Below are 20,861 nucleotides of genomic sequence, written 5' to 3'. Positions count from 1 at the left end.
TGTACTTTTGAATTATTAAACAGCAGAACCAATAAGTTCTAATTTTTCAACCAAAAGTTATATTTTAAAGAAAGTACTTGGAATATTCTATTTACAAAAAAAAGGTCACAGGCTGAGTGATGACCGAGGTACAGATTAGGTATGGAATAAACATCCTTTTTCTTCAGTGCACTACTAGCATCAATATGTAGTTACTTACTGATTTTCAGAATATTTAAATAATGTCAAAATTAAATTAAATAGATAAAAGTAATAGACCAAAATAATGACTAGAAACCACATACCTGGCCTTTTATTTTTATACTTTTATAAATTTAATGCACTGAGAAATGAATAGAATTGCAGAATACCATCTGGAAAGCACTGATTAAAAATCCTGGAAAACTGAACAATAAAAACTACATTTGACTTATTTAGTCACCATAAACCAGAAGCCCTGATATATGGAAAAGTGGCCCTTCTGTAACAAGCAAAGCACTATTTTCTCAGCTTCACTGAAAATGGACAAATTCATGGAATTCAACCCACAAAATAAATAAATGTTCTGAATCCTGAAAAACAGAATTTAACTTATTCAGTTACCGTAAAACATTAACCATAATTATAATCCCTATTTATTGCTGTTTGCTGTATTTCACATTATTTTACTTATTCAGGAGTTTAATCCATTGCTGTGTAAAATTCAAAATAAAAGTAGAAAATGCTGGAAGTACTCAGCAAGTCAGGCAGCATCTGTGGAGAGAGAAAAGTAGTGTTAACATTTCAGGCTTCATCAGACAAATGGTCAAAGACTTGAAACATTAACCTAACCTTTCTCCCTACAGATGCTGCCTGACCTACTGAGTGTTTCTAGCATTTCTGTTTTTATTTTAGATTTCTAGTATCTGCTGTATAAATGCATATTACTATATACCGTACAAAAGTTTTATTGCACTTGCTATGATGAGAAAAATTTTGTTTGGGGCTTTGAACACAATATTTAGGAGCAGGAGTGGGTTGTTTGGCACTTCAAGCCTGCTCCTCCATTCAATAAGATCATGGCTAATCTGATTGTAGCCTTAACTCAACGTTCCTGTCTGCCCCCCAAAACCCTTGACTCCCTTGTCAATCAAACATAACTCAGACTTGAATATATTCAATGACCCAGCCTCCACTGTTCTCTGGGGAAGAAAATTCCACAGATTAAAGAACCTGAGAAAAAATTTCTCCTCATCTCAGTCTTAAATGGGAGACCCTGATTTTAAACTGTCCCCTAGTTCTAGACTCTCCCACAAGGGGAAACATCCTCTCAGTATCCACCCCGTCAAGTCCCCTCAGGATCTTGTATGTTTCAATAAGATTAACTTTCATCTTCTAACCTCCAACGAGTAAAGGCCCAACCTGCTCAACCTTTCATCATAAGATAACCTTTTCATCCCAGGAATCAGTCAAGTGAACTGCTTCCAATGCATTTATATTCTTTCTTAAGACCAAAATTGTACTCTGTACTCCAGATGCAGTCTAACTTAGGCCCTGTACAGCTATAACATCACTTCCCTACTTTTTATACTCTATTCCCCTTGTAATAATGCCAACATTCCATTTGCTTTCCTAATCACTTCCTGTACCCGCATACCAACCTTTTGTGATTCATGTACCAGGGCAGCTCCCTTTGTCTTGTAGAGTCCTGAAGTCTCTCTACATTCAAATAATATACTGCTTTTCTATTCTTCCTGCCAAAGTGAACAACTTCACATTTTCCCACATTATACTGCATCTGCCAAATTTTTGCCCACTCACTTAACCAATCTAAATCCCTTTGTAGGCTCTTTGTCCTCTTGATAGCTTACTTCCTACCTATCTTTGTGTCATCTGCAAATTTAGCAACCATACATTCGGTCCCTTCATCCAAGTCATTTATATAGATTGTAACTAGTTGAGGCCCGAGCACTGATCCCTCTGACTCTCCACTAGTAATGGCTTGCCAACCCAAAAATTACCCATTTATCCCTACTCTCTGCTTCCTGTTAGATAACCAATCCTCCATCCAAATGTATTACCCCCCAACACCATGAGCTCTTATTTTGTGTAGTAATCTTTGATGTGGCGTCTTATCGAATGCCTTTTGGATACCTAAGTACAACACTACAGGTTCTCCATTATCCATCTTGCTTGTTACTTCCTCAAAGAACTCGAATAAATTAGTCAAACACAATTTCCCTTTCACAAAATCATGTTGGTTCTGTCTGACTGTATTTTGATTTCCAAATGTCCTGCTATTGCTTCCTTAACAGTGGATTCCAGCATTTCCCCTATGACAGAAGTTCGGCTAACTGACCTAGAGGGCTGAAGGGGGAGGGACAGAGGGAGAGAGGAGGCGTCAATTGCAAAAACATGCGAGTACAACAGTGTAGATTCCTCCTTCCCCCTCGGACGGAGAGTGAAGTCTAGACCTTCAATTTGCATTTGAGAAATTTTTCTGTTGGCTGAATCAAAACCTTGACTCATGTCGGTGATAAAACAAAGTGAGAGTCATAAGCCTGGAAAGTTGAGATGATGCAAGATCAATATTAAACTTGTACTTTCTGAGCAGACCGTTGGCCGATAATATTTTCGAGCTGCGTTTGCTGCTATTGCCCCTCCCCCGGAGTTCTCGGAACTCGCGCGCTGATATCGCGACAACACGCACTCGGATCGGAATCTGCCCGAGCTCCTGATTTTAACGCGCGTTGGAAACGGTACCAGTTGCGTTGAAGTGACGGTGGCCGGGCCGTGCCGCTCTCCCTCCGCCTCGTTCTCCCGGGCTGGTCGGTCCGGAAGTGCCGGGGTTTGTTTCCGGGTCGGGGGTGACGGCGCCATATTGTAAGGCTCGGAGCTGGGATCGGGCGTCGGCGGTGGGAGGTGAGTGGAAGGATTGCGATTGAGCCGAGGCTTGGAGTCCGGTCCCGGCCTCTCGGACGACGCCGAGGTTGGCTGTTCCGCGGGAGAAGGTCCGGTGAATATGGCGTTGGGAGCTGAGGCCTTGCCTGCTCCCTAGGGGATTGGGGGGGAGGGGGTGGGGAATGTGTCCGGGAGCTGGTCTGGGGGTGACCTGGACGGGGGATCGGATATCGGCGCCAGTTGGTTGCGATATTTCAACCCGCTCCCGGGTCTACTGGTGTCGAGTGAAAGCTGGCGGCCGCCGGCTGCGCTCCACTGACTCGGCCTTCGCCGAGCGCACAGATCGGAAATGCGGCTCCCGCTTAAAAATAAGCTCCGCTGGAGAGGGTCAATAATAAAAATGTACCTTTTACAGATAAATCCGCCCATCCGTCGTGTCGAGCTAATTCCGAAAATTAATCTTCGAAATATTTGTGATATATCCGAAATTGAAGCTTTTGTTAAATGTGATTCCGTTAGTTTTTCTGTAGTAAACATCTTTATCTAAACGTAATCATTTCTTCCGAAGTACATCAGTGGTTAACTGAAATGATTAGTTAATAACTGGGAAATTGTTGAGAAATTATGAACTGATGAAACAGATTTATTTTTAAATGTATCTCATCTTTGGATCTATCAATGTTATGAGTGCATCTCAGTACGCCATTTGACTGCTGGCTGTAAATGTATTTTATCACATTTATATTAATATATAAATTTGTTATTGTACCCAAGTGAGTGGGCTTTTTTTGGTCAGCTCAAGTATCTGATGAGTGGAAATCATCGTGGGTGACTCTAAATCAAGTTTCTTTACGCATACGATTTTTTTGAGTTTGTTTTCCGCGTACAGTGTGGGTCATGCAGTTACTAAAACAGGCTATCTCACATGGTTAACAATAAATAAATTACTTTTGCAAGAAACCTGTGCCAATAGGAATACGTTCTACAACTTCAGTTCATAGAATTTGCTGCTACTTTCATAGGTATAGGTTGGCATGCATCCAGGTTTAGGTATCCTCAAGTGTACCACAGGACTGCTGCTGGAGTTTAAAAAGTAGCTTTTCTATACTTTCTGCTATTTGTCTGTTTAGGATCACCCTATGTGTAAAGGCGTTGATTTGCGGGGTTATTTGGATCTGACTGGAAGGAATTCAAGGCTCCATTGATGGGTTTAACCTTCTAGGTCTTATTAACAAACTTGGCAAGTACTACTTGGTATAGTAAAAACAAAACACTGCAGATGCTGGAAATCTGAAATAAAAACAGAAAGTGCTGGAAATAGCGAGTGGTGAGCCTGTGGAATTCGCTACCACAGGAAGTAGTTGAGGCCAAAACATTGTATGTTTTCAAGAAGGAAATACTCAGTAGGTCAGGCAGCATCTGTGGAGAAAGAAACAGTCGACGTTTCAGGTCTAATGACCTTTCATCAGAACATCAGTACTACAGGCTTTATCAACTCCAGTTGCATGTCACTTCAGCACTGTGTTAACTTGACAAGACCCTGCTGTTTTATCCTTGTCACCTCTGCAGTAGTTCCTTGTTTGCAATAAATCCATCTTGCAGCTTGGCCCTGGATGTTTCACATGGGACAAAGGAAGTCTTTGTACAATATGCCATAGCCTTAAACATCATTGGAGCTTTTGCTATTGGAAAAAAAGCACTAAAGGACCCTTTCCTCTACTGCACACAGTCCCAACTCATACTATTGGCACCTACTAGAATTTCCAGAAACTAATGCGAATCAACAATTGTAACGCATATCTCTTTTTTTTTCCCATCAGTACCCTTCGAGATCAACTCTTGAGCTGCACAAAGCCATAGTACCCCTGCGGCCACCCAGCATTATATCCCAAATCAGTATCAACTGCAAAAAAAGTGGCCCCCTCCAACTTAAGAATTCCATCCAATACATCATTGAAGACATTAGATGGGTGATATAATGCATGTATACATCTATCAAATGTGAACAAGTTGGTCATAAATCCACAGTTTGTTTTTCCGTTAATAACCTGAAATGTCTGCATCTAAATTGGCATCTGGGTTTGCATGGTCCACATCAAGAGTGCTTCTCATCCTGGGACCCATTTAGATTTAGACTGAGTCCTGTTGCTATAACATGAAGTGGCCTGTTGCGCTCAGTGAGTTATATTTATTGGTTGTCTTGCGGCAACTGCACTTAAATTGAAAATAAGATGCAATGTGCTTAAATTTGCATATGTTCCTCCTTCACTTTTTAACTTGTAGAAGTAGCTTAAAGCTAAGACGGGGGGATGGTATGGGTAATAAGTTAGAAGTGTTTTTTGGGGGGAATGGGGTGCCTTTTTCCACACGGCAGTGCTCCATAGCCCAAATATGAATCAAGAGGTAATAACATCGAGTATTTAAAGTGAGTCATGGATTCAGAGTTCAGCTATAATGTTCAACACAAAAAGCAAGCTATGTGGCTTTCGTTTAAGATGTTCGTGGTTAATATTGTGAGATATTTGATTTAGTCTCAACTTGATTATTTGTACACGCACAAGTAATTTTTAGCTTTTGATCAGCTTCACTTTGCCTCTGATTAAACTGCACCATTATGTACCGTCTTTAACGTTACTTTTCACTTCTTTTAAAATACTTGTTTTTTGATTCCTTTTGTGCTGTTATTTGAAAGACTTCTCTGTACTAACAAGAAGACATCCAGTTTAATCCTAAAGAACTGCAGCAGACCTCCTGACTTCATGATGAAATTAAGGAAATCCTTGAAAGGTTTTTTCCCTCTGGCCTAATCAGACAACTTCTTGCAATAAAATAATAGGAACTGAAATTTGAAAATAAAAATGTTCCAAAACATCTCTGAACTAGTTAGTGTTGAGATGTAAACGCTCCAGGGATTCCCTTTGATGTCATTGGAGCATGTCTCTTAATTTTATGAATATTATTTGAGTAACTGCGAAATGTAAATGCACCTTTCAGCATTATTAAGGCCTCCCCGTTACAGTTACTGATGAGGTGATGCTACTTGTGCTTAAAATTTGTGTTGCTGGAAATCGCTATGAATCTAGTTCTAATAAATGAACTAACACAGCTCATATTAACCTGCGTTTCATAAATTAAATGTATGTGTATTTTAGCTGATATAGAAGGATTCCACAATTTTTTCCACACAAGTTGGAAAAAAATAGGTCATTCGTTATCACTTGCTGTTTTGGGTTAGTTTCCCGCACAATTGGAAAGTTAAAAGACTAGACATATTAACGGGCTTAGAAAAGGGGAGTGGAGGAAAAATATTTTTAAGTGTTGTGAATGAATGTGATAGATTATCTTTAAGTAACAAATATTTGGAAGTAAATTACATCAAAGAACAGATGTGTGAATATTAAGACAGCGGGAGACTTGAGGAATATATGAGAAAGTGGGAGAGATGGAAACTTGGGATCAGGTTCAAAATTTAAACTGTTAAGACCAAGGTGGGAGGAGTACACTGTTTATTGTAGTTCCACTTCTCCATAGGTTACAACATTTTTAAATTTTTCCCCACTTACCGATAGTCAATTATAGACTGTATTTTTATCCCAGAATAAAACACACCAACCAGGTTTCTTTTATAATAAACTGATAATTTTGTTGTTTATTAAACAAGTCTTAACCGGTAATGAAGCAAAGCATAAACACGCAAACTGAAATATAAAATTTCCTTTTTACCTTAGCCCCTCGCACACATGCACATACACCAGTTCACCGAAAAAGTAGAGATTTACTCTTTAGAGCTCTAGTACAAAAAAAACGGCCAAAATATTTGCTAATTCTTGAAAAAAGAGAAGATATGAAAAGATGTCAGAAGTCCTTTTTGGTTTGCGTCCCACTGGCCGTCACTGGGATCTTTCTAGAACAGTTCTTGACACCAACGTTGAAGATCAGTCAAGGCAGGCTGTCCAGGGAAAATGCAGTAACGGGTTCAGGCAGTTTCTTACACTTGCTTCTCGAGATGAAAAACTGGCAGGCTTTTCCAAAGATCTGGAACAGACTGAGCTAGTTGTTGCTTTCTTGGCAAGTTTTTTTCAACTGTCCTTTCAAACCATTGTCCATATCCCAACTCACTGTCCAAAGCGAAACCAGTGACACAAGAATCAAGCCTCCTGATCCCTATAATTCTTGATCTGTTACTTCTCCATAAACGTCTTTCCCAAAGTCAAAAACAACCCCTGCTGGGTAATTATTTGAAGACAGGTGCCTTCCAGTAACTGTTTACATTCTAGACCTTGCGGTCACTTTTGTAAAAACAAATCCATGGACATCGTTTCAGTTTTTAAAAACACAAATCTTCAAACCTTAACAAAAAATGGAAGCACTAGTAACAAAAGAGAAGATGCTGGCAAAGTACTGAGGCCCAGCAGTTCCAAAAAAAGAGATCAACGGGGAGCATCCTTACCTGTACCTTGTTTTGACATCAGTTCGTTCTGCATTCAAAACAGCCACCTGTCTTGCGGATCCTCTTCCTGGATACTGGCTAACTCACCCCAAACTATTAGCAACGATTGCTGTAAAGAAAATGGGAGCGTGTAGCTAAACACTGAAATTACTGAAGTTGCTGTTCAAACAAAGAGGCTGCAGCATGCCAAGGAAAAAGATGAGATCTTGAAACTTGAGCTTTGTTGGAGCAGAAGCTAAGAACAAAGATCACATGGACTGGACGAGAATTTTAAAGTGTGGGTCACAAAATTTTAGCTCTATACTTCATTTCCTTTACAGTGGCTGAGTCTGTCATTCTCTGGTGTAGGGAAATGGATTAGTGTTTTTATTAGGCGTGAGACGCTTTTTCAGAACGCAGTGCTAGTGGGAAAGGAAGAAACTGGCCTTTCAGGTCACTTTTCAGAGCTGGTGGACCCACTATATCTGTACTAATGCTTTGTCATATTTGCCGTTGCTCCATGACCTTCTGGTCAGCTATTCTGTGACCTTGTCCTATCTACACCTCCTTTGTTATCTCTTGCCCCACCCCCGCTTTACTTGCTTATAACCTTTCACATTTCTAATATTTGCCAGTTCTGAAGAAGGGTCACTGACCTGTTAACTCTGCTTCTCTCTCCACAGATGCTGCCAGACCTGCTGAGTATTGCCAGCATTTCTTGTTTTTATCCCAGGTTTTCTATGTTTTCCATCTTGTATTTTCCTTGGGCCTACTACTTATCGTAGCCAGCCTTACATCATTTGTTTCTTATTCCTTGTTTCATTAATACTTGTATTACAGACAGAAGTTATTAAACCCTCCCACGATACTTCCTATGTTTGTTCATATATATTTTTCCTTTCTTTTTTTCTGATCATTAAATGCTCATTTCTTATTTTTTTGGTTCCAAAGAAAGGCATGAACCTGAATCATTTTGCTATCCCCACAGATGCTAATTGATCTGTGCACTTTTAGCTTTCCTATTTTTGTATTAGATTTGCAATATTTTGGTTTTTTAATATCTACATTTATGCTAGTGCCTGGGTAAGATCAAACTGAGTATTTTGCAGCCTCAGATTATAAAGAATTTGGGCTGTGATGATGCCTGTTTTGATTTCCAGCTGTGCTAGTGATGACTCTGCCTTTATTGCATGCAACAGGAGTTCTTAAACTGCTGTGTTTTGGCTTTTGACTTAAAATTACTATGCTGAAGATTCATTATTAGCTCACAGTAGAACTCTCCATTTCCAACTGCAAGCAACACTGAAGTCTGATGAATTTTTATATACTCGTTTTGAATATGAAGAATGACCAGGTAGTAGAAACACTCACACCCATTGACTGAAACAGATTAAGTGAGTGGGCAACAAGGTGGCAGGTGGAGTATAATGTGTGGACGTGTGAGATTATTCAACTTGGTAATAAGAATAGCAAAGCATAATTTTTTTAAAAGGCATGAAACTATAAAATGTTAACATTCAGACTTGCTTGCACTTGTGCAACAGCAGCTTATATTTATATAGTGCCTTTAACATAATAAAACTTCCCAAGGCACTTCACAGGACCGTTATAAAACAAAATATGACACCACGCCACATAAGAAATTGGGTCAGATGAGCAAAGGCTTGGTCAGAGAGGTAGGTCTTAAGGAATGTCTTTAAGGCGGAAAGCGAGGTAGAGAGACGGAGAGGTTTAGGGAGGGAATTATAGAGCTTAGGTCCTAGGCAACTGAAGGCGCGGCCACCAGTGGTGGAGGGATTAAAATCGGGGATGCTGAAGAGGCCAGAATTAGAGGAGCGTAGGATCTTGGAGGGTTATGGTACTGGAAGAGATTACAGAGGTGAGGCAATGGAGGGATTTGAAAACATAGCTGAGAATCTTAAAATCAAGACGTTACTTGACCATTGTAGGTCAGTGAGCGCAGGGATGATACGTGAACAGGATTTGGTGCGGGTTAAGACACAGGCAGCAAAGTTTTGGATGACCCCAAGTTTAGAGAGGGTTAAATGTGGGAGAACAGCCAGAATTGTGTTGGAATACTCAAGTCTAGAGGTAACGAAGCATGAATAAGAGTTTCAGCAGCAGATGAGCTGAGACAGGTGATGTTACGAAGGTGGAAATAGGCAGTCTTAATGGCACAAATATGAGGTTGGAAGCTCATTTCGGTTAAATATGACACCAAAGTTGCAAACAGACTGGTTTAATCTCTCACTTGCCAGGGAGAGGGATGGAGTCCTTAGCTAGGGAATGGACTTTGGAGCAGTGGCTGTAAACAATGGCTTCAGTCTTCCCAGTATTCAATTGGAAGAAATTTCTGCTCATCCAGTACTCTGTGTCGGATAAGCAGTCTGATAATTTAACAACAGTGGAAGAGTCAGGAGAGTTGGTGTGATGTAGGGCAAGTAACGCAAAGTGTTGCAGGTACAGCAAGCAATTTGGAAAGCAAATGACATTTTGGCCTTTGTTGCAAGGGGACTGGAGTACAAGAACAGGGAAGCAGCAGATGAGCTGCCTACTACAGTTGTATAGGGCTTTGGTGAGACCAGACCTGGAATACTGTGCCATTTTATTCTCCATTTCTGAGGAAGGATATACTTTTCCTCGGCAGTACAGCAAAGATCCACTAGATTGGTTCCTGGGATGAGAGGGTTGTCCTGTGATGAGAGCCTGGGTAAATTGGGCCCATACTCTCTGCCGTTTAGAAGAATGAGAGTTGATCTCTGTGAAACATACAAGATTCTGAAGGGGCTTGACAGGGTAGACACCCAGGCTGGGGAATCTAGAACACGGTTGATCATTTAAGATTGAAGAGAAATTTCTTCATCTCAGAGGGTTGTGACTCTTTAGAATTTTTTACTCAAGATGACTGGATGCTCCATCATTGAGTATATTCAAGGCTGGGATAGATAGTTTTTTGATTTCTCCGAATCAAGGGATATGTGGAGCAGATGGAAAAGTGGAGTTGAGGCAGAAGCTCAGCCATGATCATCTTGAATGGCAGAGCAGGCTCAGGGACCATATAGTCTACTCCTATTTATTTTGTTCAGTGAAACTAAAATCTCATAACATTTTCTATAAATATTAATCCTACATTCATTTTACAGGTAAGTAAAATCTTGTGCTTACATATAGTGCCTATCATGTCCTGAGGTCCTAAAGTATTTTACAGCAAAATGTATAGTTATTCAAATACAGGAAACTATTGCTTTGTAGAGTATCCTCTTTGCTCTACTTTTGAACTACGTTATACAATGCAACTATATTCTACTCAAAAACGGGTGGAGACTAAATGTTCACTTGTGGTAGAGTTTTGTGAAAGCATTATAAGCTTAATGTAGATGTTGTCTTTTTTCTTCAGAGAAAACATAGTTACAACAGATCTTGCACCGAGGAGTACATGAGTAAATAATTTCTTGCAATTCCAAAAAAAAATGGCTGGAATGAGAATCAGTCATTTGATCAATTAAGACTGTTCCCACTGCAGATTGGATACAATTCAGAACATGAACTTTCTCCAATTTATTGAAAATTGTGCAAAGTTGCTTGCTGCTCCCTAGAAGAATTTCAGTATAGCTCCAGAATATCTAATCCTTACAACCTGCATTACTCATCTTCCCTTCATACGATGGAAAAGGGGGCAATCACTTGGCTGGGAGTGTACTACAGACCTCCAAATAGTCAGGGAGAGATAAAGGAGCAGATATGTAGGCAAATCTCTGAGAGGTGTAAAAATAATAGGGGATTTCAACTTCCCCAATATTAACTGGGATAGTCTTAGTGCAAAAGGCTTAAAGGGGGCGGAATTCTTAAAGTGCATACAGGAGAGCCTACAAGAATAGGAGTGGTATTGGACATAATCCTAGGGAATGAAGCTGGACAAGTGGTAGAAGTGTCAGTGGGGGAGCATTTTGGGGATAGTGACTATAACTCTAAGATTTAAGGTAGTTATGGAAAAGGACAAAGAGGGATCGGAAATACAGGTACTGAATTGGGGGAAGGCCCATTTCAATATGACAAAACAGGAGTTCCGAAGAAGGGTCACTGACCCGAAACGTTAACTCTGCTTCTCTTTCCACAGATGCTGCCAGACCTGCTGAGTGATTCCAGCATTTCTTGTTTTTGTGACAAAACAGGATCTGGCCAAAGTGGACTGGGAGCAGCTACTTGTAGGAAAGTCTACGTCAGACCAGTGGGAGTCATTCAGAAAGGAAATAGTGAGATATCAGGGCCAACATGTTCCCGTAAAGGTGAAGGGTAGGACCAACAAGTCCAGGGAACCCTGGGATATAGAAGATTGGATAAGGGGAAAAAAAGGCTTATGGCAGATTCAGAAGGCTGAAAACAGCAGAGGCCCCAGAGGAGTATAGAAAGTATAGCGGGGTACTTAAAAAAGGTAATTAGGAGAGCAAAGAGGGGGCATGAAAAAACACTGGCGGGCAAGATAAAGGAAAATCCCAAGGCGTTTTAGAAATATATTAAGGGCAAGAGGCTAACCAGAGAAAGAGTAGGGACCAATGTGGCAATGTGTGGAGGCGGAGGACGTAGGTGAGGTTTTAAATGATTACTTTTCATCTGTGTTCACTTTGGAGAAGGGTGATGTGGTCATAGAGATCGGGAGCGGGGGGGGGGGGGGGCAGCATTGTGATATACTTGAACAAATTAGCATTGAAAGGGAGGAAGTAGTAGTGGTTTTAGCTATAGGAAGGATGTGATTGCACTGGAGAGGGTACAGAGGAGATTCACCAGGATGTGCCTGGGCTGGAGCATTTCAGCTATGAAGAGAGACTGGATAGGCTAGGGTTGTTTTCCTTAGAGCAGAGAAAGCTGAGGGGGAACCTGATTGAGTTATATAAAATTTTGAGGGGCATAGATAGGGTAGATGGGACGAAACATTTTCCCTTCGCGGAGGTGTCAATAACCAGGGGACATAGATTTAAGGTAAGGGGCAGGGGATTTAAGGGAAAAAAAATTTCACCCAGAGAGTGGTTGGAGTCTGGAACACGCTGCCTGAAGGGGTCGTAGAGGCAGGAACCCTCAACATTTAATAAGTATTTAGATGAGCACTTGAAATGCCATAGCATACAAGGCTATGGGCCAAGTGCTGGAAAATGGGATTAGAATAGATAGGTCCTTGATGGCCGGCACGGAAGTGATGGGCCGAAGGGCCTGTTTCTGTGCTGTATTACTCTATGATTTGTGCTTTTCATAAAGAAATGGATGAAATCACTGAATACATCCCCAAGCTACCACTAAAACACAAATACATAGAATAAAAATGGAATTTGACTTATTCAGTCAATGTAAAGCAGTGCTATCATACTACGGCGAATAAGAGGGGGATAGCAAGCTAACTGCTACAGACCATGTACAGTGTACCTCACTTGAGACACATTCATACCTGCATATCTTCTCAGTTCTCTATGGAATTAAGGAATGGAGCTAAATTGCAGAGCATCATTCATCTGATGTTTAACCCTGACCTGATGGTTTTAATGGACAACCACTCCCGATCCATCATTCCCTCCCTCAAAAATGTTTAATTTTGTTCATTAATTTCAGATACTGGGATTGTATTGGTGATCATATTCTATAATCCATTTTTCTGTGTAAAAAAAAAGCTTTGATTGTATCCAGTTCATCATCATAGTCAAAAAGTTTGTAATCCCATTCTCTACCAAGTATTTATATAGTTCTTTTTTCACAGTTAATTGGCACAGCATCATTGTTTTGCTTGGAATCTGATACCAATATCCACTACTTTGTTGATCAAAAAAGTTTCTGATTCTTAGCCTTCTTTGCAATTTGCCCATTTAAAACTTGCATCCCCAAGTTCTGAATTCACAAGTCAAAGTAGCCTTTTTAAATTTACATAATCTACTGTCTCTGAGTAATTTGGAGACCTGAATAATGTCCTTCCTCCCCTCCAGTGTCTTTTAGTGGCATTATAAATTAGAGCCCAACGCCCTGCAATCATCTTGTGATACTTTTCTGAATTCCTTCCAGTACCATGACATTCTGCAGGTAGGGTGCCCAAGATTGAATATAGTATTCCAAATGTGACATCAACAATTACTCATTAAGGTCATACTAACTTTTTTCCATTTACAATCAAATTCCCTTGATGTATCCTGATATTAAATTAGTTTGAATAATGTCTTCATTGTTTTGAAGTTGTGTAAGTGAGTTTTCAAATTACACTGTAGACAAATGGCATCACCATTTTTCATAGTATGGAAGAAAGAAACAATTGTTGGACTTTTGTAAGTAGGGACAACCTTCATCCCATCCTGCTTCCATGGACTCTGCCAGCCAATCAACAATCACTGCCCCTGTTGCATTTTTCTCCAGAATGTCTGGTCACTCACAAACAAGGCCCTTTGCATGCTCCTCGCAACCTATCGAAACCTCTTTGCCAACCCCACCCTATTACCAACTGCACCTCGTTGTCTTTCCACTACTCTGCAACCTTCCCTTCCTTCAGGCATCTCATTCTTTTCCACTCTTACCTCCTTTTAAAGTCCTAATTTATTATCCTCCCCTTCCTATCAGCCAAGTTTCTTCCTGAGATATCTTACCTTAGCTTCTACAGGGAGCGCTGACTCATCCTCAGCAATTTCAGTCTCCATTTCTGCTCCCTTTACCCTCTGAATTCACTATCCATCCTAAACCTAAATATCTCTTTCCATATAAACTCTTGGCCATGTCATGGCCACCCCGTGCCTCTGCCAACACATCCCTAGTCCCGTGGTCTCGATCACTGATGAGGCCATCTCTAACCACCTGCTTGTGTCCCATGTCATTCACTTCCCACCCAAGTTGCTTAGAACTGCACTTCGAAATTCCCAACTGTCTGGCCTTCAGCATGCCTGGTGGGCAGCTGGCTTAGGCATCCATCACCAGATGTGGCTGGATCACGTCCAGTTCTCTGCTAAAACTATCACTCTCAGATCATCCTGAATGGCAAAGATAACCAGATTTTTCCACTTTAACCCACCTCCTTAAACCCCTTCCCACTGTTACCTCTAACAATTAGTACGAGAACCTTATGGATTTCCTTTGTTATTCCTTTGATCACCCCTTCAGATATCTCCTCCTTTGGAACGGTGTCCATTGTTTTCCCCTAACACCTCTATGAAGTGTTTTTGAACATTTTCCCACATTGAATGGCCTACTCCTGTTCCTGTCTTCCTATGTTCCTATCTCTTAACTTCCTCTACACATCCACCGCCTTGCCGCGCTTTATCACCACCACACTGCTGAAACCTTCATCCATGCCTTTGTCTCATCCAAATTTGACTCCTGGTTTTCCATCCAACTCCACTTTCTAAACTTCTGTTCATCCAAAATGCAGTTGTCCATATCCAATCTTCACCATGTCCCCTGGCCCCTCGCCCCTGTTATCGCTAACCAACGTGGGCTTCCAGTTCCTCAAACCATAAATTTAAAATTCTCACCCCATTGTTTAAATCTCCCCATGACCGTGCACTCTCTATCTTTGTAACCTTCTCCAATGCTGCAACACCCTTGGCTCTCTAGTCCTTTGATTTCGGCCTTTTTTGCATTCTCTCTCCCTGTCATTGCTAGCTGTGTCTTCAGTGTGCTCGGCCCCACCTTTATAGAATTCCTTCCCTAATCCCTTTCCATCTATTCCCCTGGCACCTCTATGAAGTGTTTTTGAACATTTTCCCACATTAAAGATGGCATATAAATACAAGTTATTGTTGAAATTGGTGGACACAAGTTGGGTGTCCATTTCATCTTTCTGTATTGTAGTTGTTTTCACAGCTGTTTTATAGAAGTTAATTTTAAAAAGTACTGCTGCTGAACAATTCTTAATTTGTTATTTTTAACAGGTGCCCTTTTGCAGTTTAGTCAATTGAAAACAACTAAAACAGTAAATACCTATTTATATTCCAGGTTATAGTTAATAAACTAATCAGTGTTATGCAGTTGCTCACTTATTGAGGCATTGTGAAAAAAGTACAACAAACACACTTTTTTTCTATTTATAGCTTTTCAACATTTGCAGTTGAATAGTTGATGATGTGGGACCAAGGTGGCCAACCTTGGCAGCAATGGCCTTTAAGCCAGCAACAGTGGATGCAGTCATTTCAGCAGCAACAAGATCCAAGTAAGTTTCCATAACGGAAATTAGCACAATATCTGAAATAAAAAGAAAGTCTTGCATTTCAATGGTGCCTTTCACCACCGCCAGATGTCTCGAGTGTTTTACAGCCAATAAAATACTTTTTTTTGAAGTGTAGTCACTGTTGTAGGAATTGTGGCAGCCAATTGGCGCACAGCAAACACCAACAAACAGCAATGTGTTAATGACCAGATAATCTGTTGTAATATTGATTGACCACTAAATATTGGCCAGGACACTGGGGATAATTCCTCTGCTCTTTGAAATAGTGCCATTATGATCTTTTACATCCACCCAACCAGGCAGGTGGGTGGGGCCTCGGTTTAAGGTCTCATCTGAAAGATGGCACCTCCGACAGTGCAGCACTCCCTCAGTACTGCACTGGAGTGCCAGTCTTTATTTTTAATCTGTAAACAATAAAAGCATGCAAATATTATCTGAAGTAGGTAGAGCATTGCCAACAGCAAATCAATTTCAAGTAAGTATGCTTTAAAGTTCTGCCAATATGATATTGTTAATTTGTCATCAGTTAGTAGCCAGTACTTCAGGATACTTTATTGAAATCCTAGTGACAATACTAAGAGAATCCCAGTCTTAACCATTCCTTCTGAACTGGAAGTACCTATTGCTTACCAAATGTGATATTGAATAAATTTTTAAAATTCATTCATGGGATGTGGGCACCACTGGCAAGGCCAGCACTTACTGCCTATCTCTAATTGCCCTTGAGAAGATGGTGTTGAGTCGTCGCATTGAATACAGCTGAGTGGCTTCCTAGGCCATTTCAAATGGCATTAAGAGTCAACTGCATTGCTGTGGGTCTGGAGTCGCATATAGGCCAGAGAGGGTAAGGACAGCAGATTTCCTTCCCTAAAGGACTTAAGTGAACCAGGTGGGTTTTTATGACAATCTGGTAGTTATATGGTCACCATTTCTGATACTGGCTTTTTATTCCGGGTTTATTTACTGAATTGAATTTAACCTCCTTGGCTGCTGTGGGAGATCTGAACCCATGTCTCCAGATCTCTGAATTACTAGTTCAATAACACTGTACCCATGAATTGTGATGTCCAAATGAAAAGTTACAGCAGTTCTGCATAACAATTCAGTATTGCAAATGTATTGAATTGTCTTTGGATTAAAAACTCTTTTTCAGGTCAGATTGACTGGGCAGCATTAGCACAAGCATGGATTGCACAGAGAGAGGCCTCTGAGGAATCTGTAACAGCACAACAGCCAGTCGTAATACCCAATGGACAAGCAGTACATAGCATTGAAAATAGTCAAGACAATCATGGAAATTTTCCAGGAGATCCTAATTTCAACAGAATGTGGGAACAGGGTTAGTATTTATTTCTTTGCAGAGATGCTGTTGTTAACTTGGAGTCAATTGGATATATAATTGCAAATAGAGGCGATTGAAGAGTTTCCTTGTATACTGATGGTTATGTTAAGTAGATAACCATGTATTTTTTTTTCTTATTCGTTCGGGGGACGTGGGCATCGCTGGCTAGGCCAGCATTTATTGCCCATCCCTAATTGCCCTTGAGAAGGTGGTGGAGGCCTTTTTGAACTGCTGCAGTCCTTGGGCTGTAAGTACACCTACAGTGCTGATATGGAGTTCTAGGATTTTGACCCAATGACAGTGAAGGAAAGGCGATATAGTTCCAAGTCAGGATGGTGTGTGGCTTTGAGGCGAATTTGCAGTTGGTGGTGTTCCCATGCATCTGCCCATGTTAATCACATGATTTAGCTTGATGTCCCACCAGTAAGAAATTGCATAACTCTTTAATAATGCAACAAGTTAGATTCTGCCCCCATTAAATAAAAGCATAAAGAAGTTTGGAATGAGAATAAGCAGACTGGGCTTAAGCCATTTCTTTCCACAGACTATAAACTGCCTGTCCTTTCATAGGTTTTAAGCCATTTATTATCCTTGGAAGATTCTGCAGAAGTTTTCCTCCTTTCCCAGCAGTAGATCAGAGAGAATCTCCAAAATGCATCTAACCTTATCTTTTCCATTATTCGTCCTGAAAAGCTGCCTTCTGTGGTATGAGATACTGGTCCCAGCAGGCGAGAAGCTATTATGTGTCATACAATATTAGTTTATATGTATTAGCAAACCTCAGTTCAGTTCCTAAGTAGTTATTTATCTAGATTTTTTAAAGAGATAAATTAATGATCTAGAAAGTTATGGCAAAAATCTGCCCTTGTTTCTTGTGAAGAAATGAGAATCATGGATAATATGAGTACTGTCTTTTAGCAAAGCTGTATTTTATTGTGTTAAATATCTTTGAGATTATTTAATTAAATGTTAAGTTGGTTAACACTTTCTTTACCCACTCCCTCCTGGTAATGCTAGCACTTTTCCCTCAATTCCACTCTTCCTTCCCTTAAAGTGTTAGACTTGCTCAGTGGTAGCACACCAGCTGATATTCTTTTCTTTTCCCCCTCTCCTTTCCTAGTTCACACCAACACTCCTCTTTTCCCTCTTCCCCCTACCATCCCCAAGCCATGCTGGCACTACTTCCCCCTCCCCCACCACAATTCATGGAACCAGTCTTCCTGCTCACCGAACAATACCATACGAGCTCTGCTAGCACCCACTTCCTATACTGCCAGGGTTACAATAACTTTCTCCCATCACATTGTTTCCCCATGGTTGTTATCCTAATGCATAGCACTGTTAATGCTATTTCTTATGTTTACATCTGGCTCATTTTTATCAAGTGATCTTTAGTCCTTCCAGCTTTGGAGTTCTGTTTTCCTGAATGCTATGAATATTGGCCTCAGGGGTTGGGTTTGCATTTTTTCTATCGGTCTCTTACCATTTCCTGGCCACCCTGCTAAGTTCCCAGTTGTGAGAAGTTTCATGTTAAGTTTTTAATGTTATCATCCATCGCTGCCTGCCTCCAGGTTTCCACCCAAGAGCCAGGGACAACACAACCCTCAGATTTTATCCATGACCATCTGTGGGCCTCCCTTTACATTCCCCAGGGCAGAGGTTTAAAAGTTACATTGTTCCCAGGAAGTCAGGGAGAAGCACATTTTGCCAACTATTTCAGCATCTTGTAGTTGGTAAAATATGCAGTGGAGAGAGAAAAAGTACAATACATTCCCAAAATTGCTTTAATAAAAAAATGCATTCAGTTTTAATATGTGAAATTAAAATTAACTAAATCTAGAAGGTTCTTGATATAAAGGAATGTACTGGTGAGCAGTATTATTACTTGCAAATCAACATCCAGATAGAAATTCAAAGCAACAAAAATACAGTACATAATGTCAACTCTTAGTCTATCTTGTGTAGGTTTTGAAAATCATTTGTACTGAATTTCAATTTGTACACTTGCTAGACTGGGGAATGCAGCACCATAGACCACCTCCCCCACCACCAGACCAGCAGTGGATACCAACTCCAGCCCCCATGGACATAGTCCCTCCATCGGAGGACAGTAGCCAGGACAGTGGTGAGTTTGCACCAGACTCTAGACGTATGTTCAATCAAGTCAATAACAACAATTTTGGAGGAGCACCAGAAAACTTTGGAATGGGATCTGTGCCGGTCAGCCAGTTTGATTATCAGGTAAATTTGTTTAATGCAGTTTCATCGTTGGTGTCTAATTTGTAACACTTCTTTTGCAGCAGCAAGAATGCTGCATTATATTGGAGCAGGCATTAAAGTCGCAGGAAGTTTAATTTTCGAATGAGTATACTGTTGATTATAAATAGCTCTATAGTTAGGCACATCGTTCCAAAACAGTGAAGAGTCCCACAGTCTATTTAACTTCCAGCCCATTATGTATTTTGCAGTTTTTCTTTCTATTCTTCCGATAAAAGTAGGTGGTGACTGGGGAGTAATGCATTAATATGCTAATGTTATTAATTCTTCCATATAGTTTTTGAAAAGACTTTTTGAAATAGATTTACATGGCTTTCTGTGTGAAACATACTTACCCATTTATTTTGAAGACCAGAAAAAATATTCTGGGGTGGAATCAATGATGTCTCCCTGGAACATGTCCTTTTTATCAGTATCTATGGATTTTTTTTTTGGTTGTCTTTCAGTTCTGGCAGATATCTGCTAAAATGTAGCAAGTGTTTAGCAAAAACAAAGAAAATTGGTCCATAATGCATCTTAACAGGCTGATGAGATGATTCTGCTTGTAGTCATGTATGATCCTATTATATTAACTCCATTGATTGATCCCAGGAGAAAATGGTGGGTATGCAGAATGTTTTGATTTGGGACACCTTTGCTTTTTAATATTTATGACGAGATATACAAAGTAAATGTGTTTCAGAAATAACTAGAGTTAAGGTGTGAATCTAGGTGTCTGCCAGTTTGAGTTCTTTGATGTGGATATTAACCAGGATACAGAAGCTTGGTTAACGTTTCAGGTTAGCGACCCTTCATCGGGTCGCTGACCCGAAACGTTAACTCTGCTTCTCTTTCCACAGATGCTGCCAGACCTGCTGAGTGGTTCCAGCATTTCTTGTTTTTATTTCAGATTTCCAGCATCCGCAGTATTTTGCTTTTATTACAGAAGCTTGGTTCTGTGTGCTATTACATTATTGGTCCTTTAAAGTAGAATAAATATATTGATTGCAGATTCCAAACCATGCCAATCAGATGAAAATTAGTTTGATGATTTCAATTACAGGCAAATATCAAAGTATGCAGAATTAATTACATGATAAATGGCCAAAGCATAAAGAGGCTTTTGTTCAGGAAGAATTCAAAGCATATATTTAAAGTGTCAAGTCCTGAGGAACCGTTGATTTGCTCATAAGAAAGGAATGCAAGCATCTATTTGTAACCAAAGGACACAGATTTAAGATAATTGATAAAGCAGAGGGCACATGACAGGATTTTTTTTAAACACATTATCTGGAATGCATTGTCTGCAAGGATGGTGGAAGCAGATACAATAATGGCCTCAAGAGGGAATTGGATATATGCTTGAAAAGGAAAAATTTGCATGGCTGTGGAGAAGGAAAAGGGGAGTGGGACTAATTCGATAGCTGTTCGAAGAGCCAATACAGACACAGTTGGTTGAAAGGCCTCCTTCTGTGCTGTATCATTCTACATACAACAGCAAATTGTGTTTATATAGTGACTTTGTGATAGTAAAACTCCTCAAAGTACCTCACAGGAGCGTTATCAAACAATTTTACACCGAGCCACATAAGGAGCTATTTGAACAGATGACCAAAAGCTTGGTCAAACAGGTTTTAACAAGTGTTTCAAAGGAGAGAAGGTGTTTTGGGAGGGAATTCCAGAGCTTTGTGCCCAGACAGCTGAAGGCGTGGCCACCCGTGGTGCAGCAATTAAAATCTGGGAAGCACAGAACACCAGAATTGGAGCAATGAAGGGTTGTGGGACTG

General features: G+C 40.3%; 1 protein-coding gene across 3 annotated transcripts in view; it reads left to right on the top strand.

The window, feature by feature from the left end:
* The first annotated feature begins 2,712 nt into the window (after nucleotides 1–2,712).
* The window catches only part of pnisr (PNN-interacting serine/arginine-rich protein), a 40,169-nt gene continuing 22,020 nt past the window's right edge, over nucleotides 2,713–20,861 (top strand). The window contains exons 1-4 of one of the 3 annotated variants that reach the window (XM_068025967.1): nucleotides 2,713–2,880; nucleotides 15,340–15,458; nucleotides 16,630–16,815; nucleotides 18,830–19,059. In XM_068025967.1, coding sequence (XP_067882068.1) covers nucleotides 15,368–15,458; nucleotides 16,630–16,815; nucleotides 18,830–19,059 — 507 coding nt within the window. In that variant the 5' untranslated portion in view covers nucleotides 2,713–2,880; nucleotides 15,340–15,367. Of the gene's footprint in view, nucleotides 2,970–15,339; nucleotides 15,459–16,629; nucleotides 16,816–18,829; nucleotides 19,060–20,861 lie in introns of all 3 variants that reach the window. The other 2 variants (XM_068025954.1, XM_068025959.1) reach the window with 2 other exon arrangements.

This window comes from Heterodontus francisci, chromosome 3 (genome assembly GCF_036365525.1).
Source record: "Heterodontus francisci isolate sHetFra1 chromosome 3, sHetFra1.hap1, whole genome shotgun sequence".
Taxonomy (NCBI): Eukaryota; Metazoa; Chordata; class Chondrichthyes; order Heterodontiformes; family Heterodontidae; genus Heterodontus; species Heterodontus francisci.
Note: the sequence above shows the minus strand (reverse complement) of the source record. Positions and strands in the feature narration are given on the sequence as shown.